At 34.1% G+C, this 11,734-nt stretch overlaps 1 protein-coding gene across 3 annotated transcripts; it reads left to right on the forward strand.

The window, feature by feature from the left end:
* Positions 1–477: 477 nt before the first annotated feature.
* Positions 478–10,668, forward strand: LOC120156121. 3 transcript variants are annotated; one of them, XM_039167535.1, is made up of 18 exons: positions 478–699; positions 1,396–1,614; positions 1,996–2,091; positions 3,121–3,173; positions 3,399–3,495; positions 3,621–3,694; positions 4,377–4,479; positions 6,067–6,177; positions 6,395–6,471; positions 7,067–7,133; positions 8,136–8,201; positions 8,685–8,792; positions 8,937–9,067; positions 9,278–9,344; positions 9,468–9,535; positions 9,619–9,709; positions 9,909–9,976; positions 10,106–10,663. In XM_039167535.1, the coding sequence occupies exons 1-18, from the start codon at positions 550–552 to the stop codon at positions 10,440–10,442; spliced, it is 1,983 nt and encodes a 660-aa protein (XP_039023466.1). In that variant the 5' UTR covers positions 478–549; the 3' UTR covers positions 10,443–10,663. The 3 variants fall into 3 exon arrangements, with proteins under 3 accessions (XP_039023466.1, XP_039023468.1, XP_039023469.1); XM_039167537.1 differs by having other exon boundaries at positions 9,468–9,534; positions 9,636–9,709; XM_039167538.1 differs by having other exon boundaries at positions 533–699; positions 1,380–1,614; positions 10,106–10,668.
* The last annotated feature ends 1,066 nt before the right edge of the window (positions 10,669–11,734 follow it).

The following is an 11,734-nucleotide window of genomic DNA, read 5'->3' on the forward strand; positions in this document are numbered from 1 at the left end:
ATAAATCTAATATACTAATTATATTAATTATATATTAATTGTAATTTCTCCTCAAAAGTTAAATAGTATAATCATTAAAATATTTTTATAAATTTTCATTTAAATATTTATAAATTAATATTAAATTTTAACTTTAAAAAAATATATCACAAGAATAATTTAATAAAATATGCATCTAAGTAATCTTATATTCCTCCAGACTAACACTGTAATCTTACATTCCTATTAAACAAACCAAATAAGATAATATATTATTCTTATAATAATGTTACATTCGAATAATATTATTCCAAAAAATAATCTTATATTTCGTGAACCAAATACATTCTAACAAACTTGTAAGAAGACTGAGCACGTGTGGGGCCAGACGACGTCACATCATCCTACCGAACGCCGTCGTTTTCTTTTTCTTCGTCATCCAAACAAATATACAATCGATATTGAATGAACATTTCCCCCATTTCTGTCCCATTTAAATTCCAAAACCATATATTTCCCTCTGACATAATCACTTAATCCAAATTGCATTGACCGGAGAAAAGAAACGGAATGTCGTGGCTGAGAACGGCGGTGAACAAAGCGGTGGAGGCTGGGAAAACCAGTAACATCTCGCGGAACCTCAAAAACTATGCCGATACCGTTGTTCAACAAGCTGGCCAAGCTGTCGCCGAAGGAGCCAAGATCTTTCAAGATCGCATTGTAATTTGCTTCTATCTTCCCCTCTTCATTTTTAAATATCACGTGCTTGCATGTTGAGGGGTGTTTGACGCAATTTCAGGCTGAATGTTTATTAGTTTGAAATGTTTGAATGTTGACATTTTCCTTAATTTTAATTTTGGAGTAATTTTGTGAGGATTGATTTGTTATCATTGCATTGCAATATTTTAATTTTCAGTGTTTTCATTTTGGTTTTCAATTGTTTGGTTGTTTTTTGTTGTTAAATTAGAATATAATGAAATGTCTGTGTTAATAATTAAGTTTTTTTTTTTTCCAAATTCAGCAAGATGCGATTTAAAATTGGTCTATAATTCCAGAAATGTGCCTCTTTGGCGGAATAAATTCTTTTTTTTTCTGTACATTTTCTGCTTCTATTTTCACATATTAATGTATTTTTTGTTTCATTTTATTTGGATTTGTCACTTTCTCTTTCAAGTAATGGTCATAAGAAGAAAAATTGATCTAATGCCAAATCTAATTTGTAATGTGGTAAACTGGTATTAACTAAGAGCTTTATGATCTAATTGGTTCTCATATTAAAGCCAACTAGCATTTTTCACTTGATTTAATGCACTACTAGTTAGTTTTTCCTCCTTGTTTACTTTTAGAAATTCTTTTTCCTGTTGTGATATCTTATGATATTGTTCTCGGACTTGCTTAAGTTGCATACTTATGCAGGGGTCTCGCAGTTTCAAGAGTTTAAGGCAAACTGTGAAGAGATTGGAGGAAGCAGCAATCTCTTGTAGGGGTCCTGAGAGAGCTATGCTGCTGAGAAGATGGCTGGTTGCACTCAAAGAAATTGAGAAACCTGAAGTTCCATCTGAATGCAGTGAAAAGAGCGTCGAGCAAATTCTTGCTTCTGATGAAGCAAAGGAGAACCCGCAGAGGCCACCAGTGGTGAGTTATTCCTTTTGTTAACAAAAACCAAATTGTATGCTGTGGCTTAGGTGTTGCCTGCTTATGCCTTGTTTTACTTATTGACTTGTAAATCATATGTCTTTGTAAATATCAGCTCAGAAAGAGGATAGGTAGGCCCCATTTTTTCTATTAGCCTGACATCAAATTATCTATTCTGTTTCTTTCATGAGTTAGATTAAGTAGTTTAGTATAACTTATTGTTGTATTCTTATCTTTCTTTTGAAGTGCATTATTGTTTGTTGGATTTTAAAACTAATGCTGTTGTGCGCATGAAATAGGTTGGAGTGCTAAAATAATGCTACAATTCAAATAATTTCTTGCATTTTGACTTTCTCTTTTGATTATTTTTAATATTGACAGGTTTTGTATTATGACGCTGATATTGGGGGTGTGCCAATGAATTTTCGAGAGGTTTTCCTTCAAAGCCAGGCTTTGGAGTTCATAACAATATCTATGGTATGATTTGATACCTTGGTCATTTGTTCATATTTTCTATTTAATCATGATTTTTTAAGATAGTGTAGATTCTTGAATATATCATATACATTTTTAATTTTTTTTTCCAGTTTTGCTAGCATAGTTATCGACTAATTTTATAGAGGATTAGGTATTAGATGAGGGTTTGGAAAAGTCAGCATTTCTGGTATGATCATTCTGCATTTAAATCTTGTACTGGACAAATGATAAATAATCATGATAGTTCATTCAAATAAAATAAAAAGGAAAATATTTTATCATGGGCCTGGTTAAGTTTTTGACATTTTTATTGATAACTGAATAATGGTTTTCCAAATGAAAACAAATGAATGCAGCTCCTGCACTTTATAAGGCTTATAACGACTTTTCTGGAAATTGCCTTAGTCTAAAGTTCCATGCTGGAACCAGAGCTTTACTCTTTAAATGTTCTCTAAGATCATTAGTTCATATCAAATGTGGTAAATTGTGAAGCTGCTTCAATACCTTTCATGCTTTATGCTATCAAAATAATCTGTTATTGACTAGATTAATTGGGTTAGTGACAATGAAGAAACATTTTGAAAAATGACACAAAGAAGAACTTTATAGATCACATTACTGACCTCAATATGGCAGCATGTAATGGTTCCATTATTTTGGTAACTATCATTAAATAGGGATTTTAATGATTGCACAATTTTCAAAGAAGATCATCAGAAAGCTTGTAGTTTGTTGTGTTTTATCTAATCTTAGTTCATTTAAGTTGTTCATAAACATGCTACCTTTTCTGCTGGAATATCTTGGATGGCTTCATGTAAGATTGTAGGTTCGATTTTCCGTAATTTTCATCTATTCACATTCAGAATTTGGGAGACTTTTTTTTCATTAATAGGTAACTTTAACAAGTTAACATTTTGACCAAAAGAGCTTACTATTTCCAAAAAGCATGCAACCTTTTTATGGCACTTTTATGTTTTTGGAGTGCCTGGTCATTGAGGTTAATGCAGGTTAACTCTTTTTATGATTCAGATTATTGAAGCTCCAAATGTGGAAGAGATTTCTCTGCTCCAGCAGATGTTTCAGTAAGTCCTCTCACTTTAGGACTATTGTTTATTATAAACTGGAAGACTGACATTGAGGTTTTGCCATCAACTGTTTCTCATATTTGTATGACGGTTTCAGTTTCTGCATCTTCTTGTAGGTTTTATCTGGTTAAGGGAGACAAATAATTTAATATTATGAACATTTAACCTGAAAATTAAATTGGACTTTGGAACTTCTGTTTAATTAAATAATAATACCTGCAGGCTCTGCCTCACTGGAGGAAAAGAAGTTCACAATCCTGTAGTCAGCAGTATACAGGATCTAGCTTCTGCTTTTTCTAGCTACCAAGATGAAGTGCTGGTAACTTGTTGAACCTATGCTACATTCAGAATGCAATTTAGAAAGACTCAAAATTTAGCATATTTCTTTGCCTCACCCCCCCCCCCCAAAAAAAAAAAAAACTTTTAAAACATGGTAATTTATAGGCGAAGCGGGAGGAACTGCTTCAATTCGTGCAAAGTGCCATTACTGGGTTGAAAATCAATGCAGATCTTTTAAGGTAGTTCAAAACAAAGAGCTTCCATTTCCTCTCCTTCAGCCTGTAATATCTTTACTGTCATGTTTTCTCTACTTTGGCTTTGGGTTCTTAATTCATGTTTCTGACAATGCCAAATTCTTTTATATTTTGGGCCAATTTTACTTTGGCTCTTCATTTTTCCTAAATACCCATGTCTGAGTCATACCCAACATCAATTTGGATCTGGGCATGGAGGTATGATTCTCCAATTATATATATATATATATATATTGAAAAAATAGAACATACCCGTGTCGGGTAATACCTGTATCCGACATTCTCTCCCGATTCTGAGTAACATAACTTTTGGCAGTATCTGATTGAAATTTTCTTTCTTAATTGCACATATTTGTACTTACCATCCTAAAATGAGTTTCAACTTCTAATATCTAGCTAGGATATTTCTGTTAGGCGTGAACTAAATTTTCTTTTGATCATATTTTGCAATTGTCAAGTTTGCATCTATATGCAGCGGGAATCTACTAGCTCTTCCTATTTCCTATTTTAATAAAGTAGGAATTGTGATCATGTCTTTTGGTTCCTGTTGTTCTGTAGCCACCATGCTTGCCAGAAATTTTTAGGATTTTGATGTCTGAGGTGCTTGATCGCTAGACTTGCTGAAACAAGAGAAACTAACATTTCTACTTTTTTTCTCCTGTGACAGAACGGATAGTGAAGCTTCTGATTTGAAGAAAAAGTTCAGAAAGCTGAGCACACTAGAAGGTCACGATAATGCATCTGACAGTGCTACTAAAGTGACTATTGAGGTGAGCAGTGAGCTTGATTTGAGTTATGGTAAACTTTGCTTATCCTTTTTGTGGTAGCTTGGATAATGTGTTGTATGCTTAGTTTTTAAAGCGCTCCTAGGCGCTTATGGGCTCAGAAGAAAACGCCTCTAAAGTTGTAAGCGCAGCTAGAAATGAAAAGCTCTCCTAAGCACTCGCTTTTGATGCTTTTTGAAGAGGCGCAAGGTGCACCGCTTCTGCCTCTTTAGGGAGAATTGAAGAACAGACTGAGTGTTGCTGGAGGTGAGGTGGAGAGACATGGTTGGTCCAAACCTTCTGTCAGTCAGCTTCTTTATTTTTAACACCTTTCCTGTTCGTTTGCCTGTGATATTGAATGGAGGTGGACATGAGTGTCTTATGGTTCAAGTGGGCATGTGTGAGGTGGATATGAGTGTTTATGGTTCAAGTAGGCACGTATGAGGTGGATATAGTTTGGTGATATTGAATGAACGTTAACAGCCATTGCCTTGTCTTTTGCAAAAAAGTTTAACACAGTTGGTCCGCATCAATACTCAATTTCTTAAGTATTACTCTTTTTTTTAAACATATTAATTAATGTTAGTGATGGTAAATAAAATCATCTTTATTTTAAATGATATTTAATCTTATAAATACCAATTAATTAAATTCCTTTTTTCTGAATTTTACCCTTTGCGCCTTTCAAAACTAAGGTTCTATGTTGAGTAGAAAATCTGGTATAACGTCAGGGAAATAATTTCTGAGATTCCTGTTAAGTTTTTAATCTAGACCAATCAAATTGCTGGTAGAACCTTATACTACTCCATTTTGTTCGTTTATCTTGCAATTGTTTGATGCTAACTATTTCCTTCATGTTTGGTGACTTTGGTCATGCGTATGGTCCTTCAAGAAGTTACTTGTCAAATAAATGGTTTTTACTTGGTAAAGTTGCAAAAGAATGTAATAGAAACACTGGGATTTCTTACCGAACTAAATGTTATTTGCTTTTCCTTTGCCACAAAATGGCACGTTCTGGGTGTTTCCTAGTTGGTCTTCTTCTCTCTCCTCCCTTCTCTTCCTTTTATGTTGCTCCTATCCTTATCAAATCACTTTAATTGTGTGTAGGTTGCTGAATGATGGTATTCTTATCATTGGTTGAGATTACTTTATCTAGATTGCAAAATCTGATTAGCTCTCTCAATTTAGTGCATCTTGATATTTCATATATAGGAAACAAAAAACCAGCTGTCCTGGATGAGATAAGAAAATTTTAAAGGTTTTCCAAGTGCCATAACATATAGATTAAAATATAAGTTTAAATATCTCAACGCATTTGATGGAATTAGAGCCCTATATGATATCTAATTAAATTGGCTCTTGTCAACTACAGTTTGACATCAAGTTGACAAGGCCTATCCCCCATTCCCCCAAAAAAAGAAAAATGGAAATGTTCTGATTTTCTGGAGCTACTTATGGTTTTGATTTACCCACTGGTTATTGACATTCAGTGATCTTTACCTTGGCTATGTTTCTGCTAAAACAGCAATTGAATTTTGCAATACTTCTCCCTGAAAGAAAATATGAAAGCTGACCACCTTATCTTTGTGTTAGGCTCTGAAAGAAGCACTTGCAGTTATACGAAACTGTTCCACATTGGAAAAGGTTTTAATGAAAAAGAAGTCTTTAAACAATGGAGACTCTCCTGAGCTTCATTCTATGAAGGTAGAAATTTCTTGATATTTGGTCGTTTCCTGATATTGTTTTAATAAACATGAAATATGTATAAGCAACCTGCTTTCTGTTAAAGTTTGATTTAGGGTTTATTACCTTTTTGCAATTAAAGTGAATATTTAAAAGATGAACATCTGTTTTTGCAAATGCGGAATTTCTTGGGGGCATCAGTTTGAAATTTGGTGCTTTATATTGTTTCTTTGAGCAGGTTGATAAGTTGAAGGTTTTATCAGAATCTCTTGCCAGCTCTTGTGCAAAAGCTGAGAAAAGAATTTTGGATCACAGGTACTTTAGATAAAAAAAATTAGTGTCATTCTGAATACTATTTGATTTTAACAATGCAATTACTTTAGATAAAAATTAACAGCTCTTAATACATTGTTTTATATTAAAGTGTTAGTGCAGCCTCAGCTGATTCTTTTTTTTGTCTCAACCTTTACTCCTCTTTAGGTACTATAAGAAAAATTGCAATTATTGATTTTCAGTGGGAAATTGTAAAATTTACTGTGACCATTTTTTGATTTCTCCTATTTGAAAAACTTCTGAGGAAGTATAAAGCATTGTTAAGCTAACATGGATCAATACTCTTAAGTGTTAACTGATGACCAGAATTCATGGTTGCTTTAAAGGACGTCAGCTGAAGTCTTTGGTGTGATTTTATATTTCTTGGGGTGCTTGCCCAGAATATTTCTACTTATACTTAATAACTGGATTTCGGATGAAATCCTTGAAGACAACATTGAAGCAAGATATAAAGCAATATGATATCTTTATAAATGATTCCGCTTAGAATTATCTAAATATTTACTTGAAAAAAGTAAATTATTTTTTACTTGAAAAAAGTAATTGTTTCACACTGGTCATTGGTTATTATTGGCAGATTTCAGAAGGAGGAGGCCCTAACTGTTCGTGTGACCAGAGCAACTGAAGCTGAAGGAAAAGAGAAGGTTGTATACTTGCACTGATGTGTTCTCTGTCTGCATGGCTAGATAAAAAGGAAAATTTATCCTCCTTCTATTTAGGATAGAGTAGATTTGATTGCAAGAAATTGACTCTGGATTTTGATTGCTAGCTAGCTAGCTGTTTTCTTACTCTGTATGATCAAATGTGTTTTCAAAATCAAGACTAGTTTAGTTAGATCCACTGCAGAAGATTTTTGTACATTTCCTAATCCTACATCTTCAATTCAGCACCTTTAAGAATAAGACTTATTGACTTGGCAAGTATAATATGGAACATATCAAATTATTTTTGGGATGATTCCATCTAAAATTGGTATTCGAAGGATTACTTCCTTATTTTCTTGATTTCATGCATCATGGTAGTGCATGACTGATATATTGTTGTTAGATTTCATCATATACTGTTCAAAAAGTCTCCCAGGGGACATTGGTATTGGTTAGGACAAGAGACTCGATTTGTAGGTCTTATTTTTGCATCTTGAGGGTGTGGGTTTGTGGGATGGGGGAGAGCCTCCATTTGTGTAGCTGATGCAGGAGCATCCAAGTTTTATTTAATTATTTTATCACTAGGATCAGCTTTCTGTTATCAGTTTTTACGTTAGTTTTTTTTAAGTTTGTGTTATTTTAAATAGTTATGTCTCTTAGTAAGAGTTCTAATTAAATAGGACTATCAGTGAGAATTTTATTATAAATACTATGCTGGAGGTTATTAGGGAAGTGATTATTATCATTAAGAGAATTTTAATAGAATTGCTTTCTCGAACATCCCAGAACCCTTCTCTTTATCTAATTCAATTTGGTTTATAATCTTTTTGTTTTTTTCAATTCCCATAGCGGTTTAGTATTTCCCCTCCATCATAAACTTTTCAAGCTTTTCACTGAAACAATGGAAAACATGCTGATCTGGACTAATATGCATGTGACTTTTGGTGTATTTAATGTTTTAGATGAGAAATGTGAAATTTTCTTCTAATGAACAATATCCAGGAAATGGTAGCTGAGATTTCAGCGCTCGAGAGACAAAGAGATGAACTTGAAGCAGAGCTGAAGAAGGTTATTCTACTGCATTCTGTTTCTAGTTGTTTATTACCTAGTATCGCATATTGTTCCCTCTTTTTCCCTCTTTTTACTTTTATAATTTTTCTTTCTTTTGTTTGTACATATTCATGATTTGGAGGTTACTGTATGCTTTACTGAAGCAGAGCTTTTATATACTCATTTACTTTTGGGGGTGATTGAAGTACTAAAGCTTGGAAATCAATTACTATGACAGATATAAGAATGATTTCTCCATATGTTTTATTTCGTTGGATTGCTTTAATCTGTTTCAATGATCATTGGCTCCACTTGATTTGTGATGATTGGGTGTTATTTCAAATTATTAAGTAGTGGAACTCACATACAACCATGAAAACAAGGCATCTTGGAAAACTTTAGGTTTTAAACCTCCAAGTTCATGCTGTTGAAAGTTTTTAACTACCTTTTCTGTAAAAAGGTGGATTCGGCCCCAATATAATTTTGGTGAAACATGTGTAGGTTAATATCTCGTTGGCTACTGCTACTGCACGACTGCGGGATGTCCGGGAAGAAAGAGATCAATTTAATGAAGCAAACAATGAGGTTGTTTCCCTTTTGAAAATGAAGGTGTGTGTCTGTATGTTTTCCCTAATTTCTATATTAATTTTATAAAGCTATAATGCATATTAATTACTCCATTTTGATCATTTTAAGGCCCTTCTTATTGTTCAAACTTCAAATATCTAAGAATTTTTTCTGATACGTTAACAGGAAGATGAACTTTCAAAATCCATTTCTGCTTGTCGAGTAGAAGCTGAAGTTCTTCAAACATGGATTAATTTCTTGGAAGATACTTGGCTTATCCAGTCCAAATATTCAGAAACTAAGAACAAGCAAGTCAAGTATGTAATCTAACGTTCTTTTATTCTGTTGAATAAGACAATTACGTGGGTAACGTGGCTAATTATCCTCGTCCGTTGAACCTGTTTTTCAAATTCTTTTGCTTTGAAGAAAGTAAATAGTACGAAGTCTGCTCTTAATTCTATTAATTTAATACTTACAACACGGGATTCTGTTTAACTTTTTGGTTGATACTTGTTTGCATTTTCCAGTGAGGAATTGGAGCAACATGAGAATTATTTTCTGAACTTGGCCGTTACTCTTCTCTCTGATTATAAGGTATTCAATGCGGTTTGACGGAGGAAATACATTTTGAACCTACGTCGTTGTTAAGTCTCACCTTTGTTCCTTCTCTCTTTCTCTCTCATGCATTGTTCTTGGGAACATTGTACTCTTTTGCAGAAAGAGCTGAAGCCTGCCATCAGTCGTATCAGTACATTTGTAGAGAACCTGAATAAGTTGAATAAAAGGTAATCTGCATCCTTTGAGATAAATAATTCTGGCCTTTTTTATTTTTACTGCAATTTCTAATTCTTTATTTTTGATAGGACAGATCTGGGAATTCATCTGACCCAAATGGGGATTTCGAAGAATTGAACCCGAGGAAACATCTTGAGGTGGAATATTTGGATTATGAAGCCAAGGTACACTTCTCCCCACCCGTCTATTTTCTTTTAGAGGGATTTCTTTTGCAACAATGAAAATGAAATTGTGTATTCCTTAATTTATGTTTTTTTTCACTAGTTTTAAGCAATTTTCGTTTTAATCCCTTTCCCATCCTTAATTCCAATGGTTAAAACCCTCAGTTGTAGAGACAATTGTTTTTTGATTCCCATTTCTCAGATTATAACTACCTTCAGTGTGGTGGATAGCATGAAAGAGCATCTTTATAAGACCGAGACACTTTCAAGGTTAGATATATAGATTTCGCATGCCTATACATCCTTTCCAATTTTCATGTGGACTGGACTCCCATCATCGTGTTTTCACGATTCCATCTAAACGAGGTTTTTAAACCCGTTTTCCAATATCCTATCCAGGAAAGATGATCCTATGATCAAAGAGCTATTTAATGACCTTGGAAAGTTAAGAGTGGAATTTGAAGCTATTGAACGGCCAACTTTGGAATTAGAGACTCCAAGGGCTGATATTCCCATTGAGGATATACGGACAACTGCGGAATCAACACAACCTAAACATGAAGCTACAGAGGATAGTCCTGAAGCACAGCCGCTGCTAGACCATGAAGCAGAATTAGCACAGCTGGAATCAGAGTTTGGGAATGGTAGCCAAGGCTACTCGGCCAATGAGATAGGGGATTGGGAGTTCGATGAACTTGAAAGGGAGCTGAGATCTGATGATACCACGCCACTCTAATAGTTCTGGTAAGTTAACCCTGTGGAGACTTGATCAAAATTATCTGATGCCATTATAGACAAGCACTTGTGCTATAGTATGACATGTATTGGTATATGTATGTATATATAACCTGCCAAAAAAAGCTTCATTTTAGAATCAAGCTTTACACTGTTTCCTCTGTAAAATAGGACGGGGGTTTAAATTCGTTCGTTCTTATGTAAATACTTGTAATGCTGGAACTCATAGAAAACATGAATCATTATCGGGTTTCGACTCTAAACAGTTTGCTGCTTAATTCTCAACCTTGAATAATTCTTAACCTTCTCTATATGGTATGCATCTAGTATAGGTTTCTTCATATTTACGATACTCGTTTTCGGTAATGTCTCTGGACACTATCATTGCTTTGTTTGAAAGTAAGATGTTCATCACTAGGAAAAAAAAAACATTAGCTGTAGTGAAAATGGTTTCCTGATATAGAAATTTGATGTTTGTCTTGTCTTTACCATAACACCATCATTTTGCAGGGGCATCCATTGCTTTCAACGGAACCTAGTGGGGGATGGGAGGAAAAGAATTTCCCAACCCCACTATCTCTTCCAACGGGTTCTTTCTAGCAACCGTACTGTTTTTATTGCATCGTTTTTCTCTGCTTTTGTTGGTGCTGGTGTTGGCTGGAGAACCAGAATCGGAGCTCTACTTTGTCAATCCCTGCACCGATGAAGCAAAAAAAAAAAAAACTTCGAAAAAATTGAATATATTATGCCAAACACATCTTTATTCAATACTCATTTCGAATTTGGATAATGGTTCCTTTATTTTGCTATATTGAGTGACCTTGCGAAAGGCACTTTGTCTTAAACAAGGTAAAATTTATCATAATTATGCCCCATATCAACTTAGCAGTACCCTTGCTGCTTGTTTTGGACAAACTTTTTCCTATGGTAGGGTAAAATGGTTTCTACTAATAGAAAGATATGGGGTGAAACTTGGACAAGATAGGGTATAACATAATTATGTCCGATGTCAACCCGACTCGACTAAAATATCGTTATTTCATGTAGTAATAGAAGACGACTTCATTCATTTTTATTATTATCGTGAATAATTAATCGAATTTGCGACTCGACTCGGCTTAGGATTTTAAGAGTAAAGAAATCTGAGCTACTAAATCATCTACTCCATGGGTGAGTCTAATCACTATGTAGTTTTGTTCATGCAGAGTAAGATGAGGACTTGTTTAAGATAGAACTACATTTTTCTGTCCTTAACTATTCAACATTGTTATGGAGAAACAAAGTGAAAATTAA

This window comes from Hibiscus syriacus, unplaced genomic scaffold, assembly GCF_006381635.1.
Source record: "Hibiscus syriacus cultivar Baekdansim isolate YM2019G1 unplaced genomic scaffold, ASM638163v2 tig00111213_pilon, whole genome shotgun sequence".
NCBI classification, from domain to species: Eukaryota; Viridiplantae; Streptophyta; class Magnoliopsida; order Malvales; family Malvaceae; genus Hibiscus; species Hibiscus syriacus.

Coding starts and splice junctions, on each gene's coding strand:
- LOC120156121 (XM_039167535.1), top strand. CDS start 550: ATGTCGTGGCTGAGAACGGCGGTGAACAAAGCGGTGGAGGCTGGGAAA. Junction 3,695..4,376: donor ATCAATGCAGATCTTTTAAG/GTAGTTCAAAAC, acceptor CTCCTGTGACAG/AACGGATAGTGAAGCTTCTG. Junction 8,202..8,684: donor TTGAAGCAGAGCTGAAGAAG/GTTATTCTACTG, acceptor AAACATGTGTAG/GTTAATATCTCGTTGGCTAC.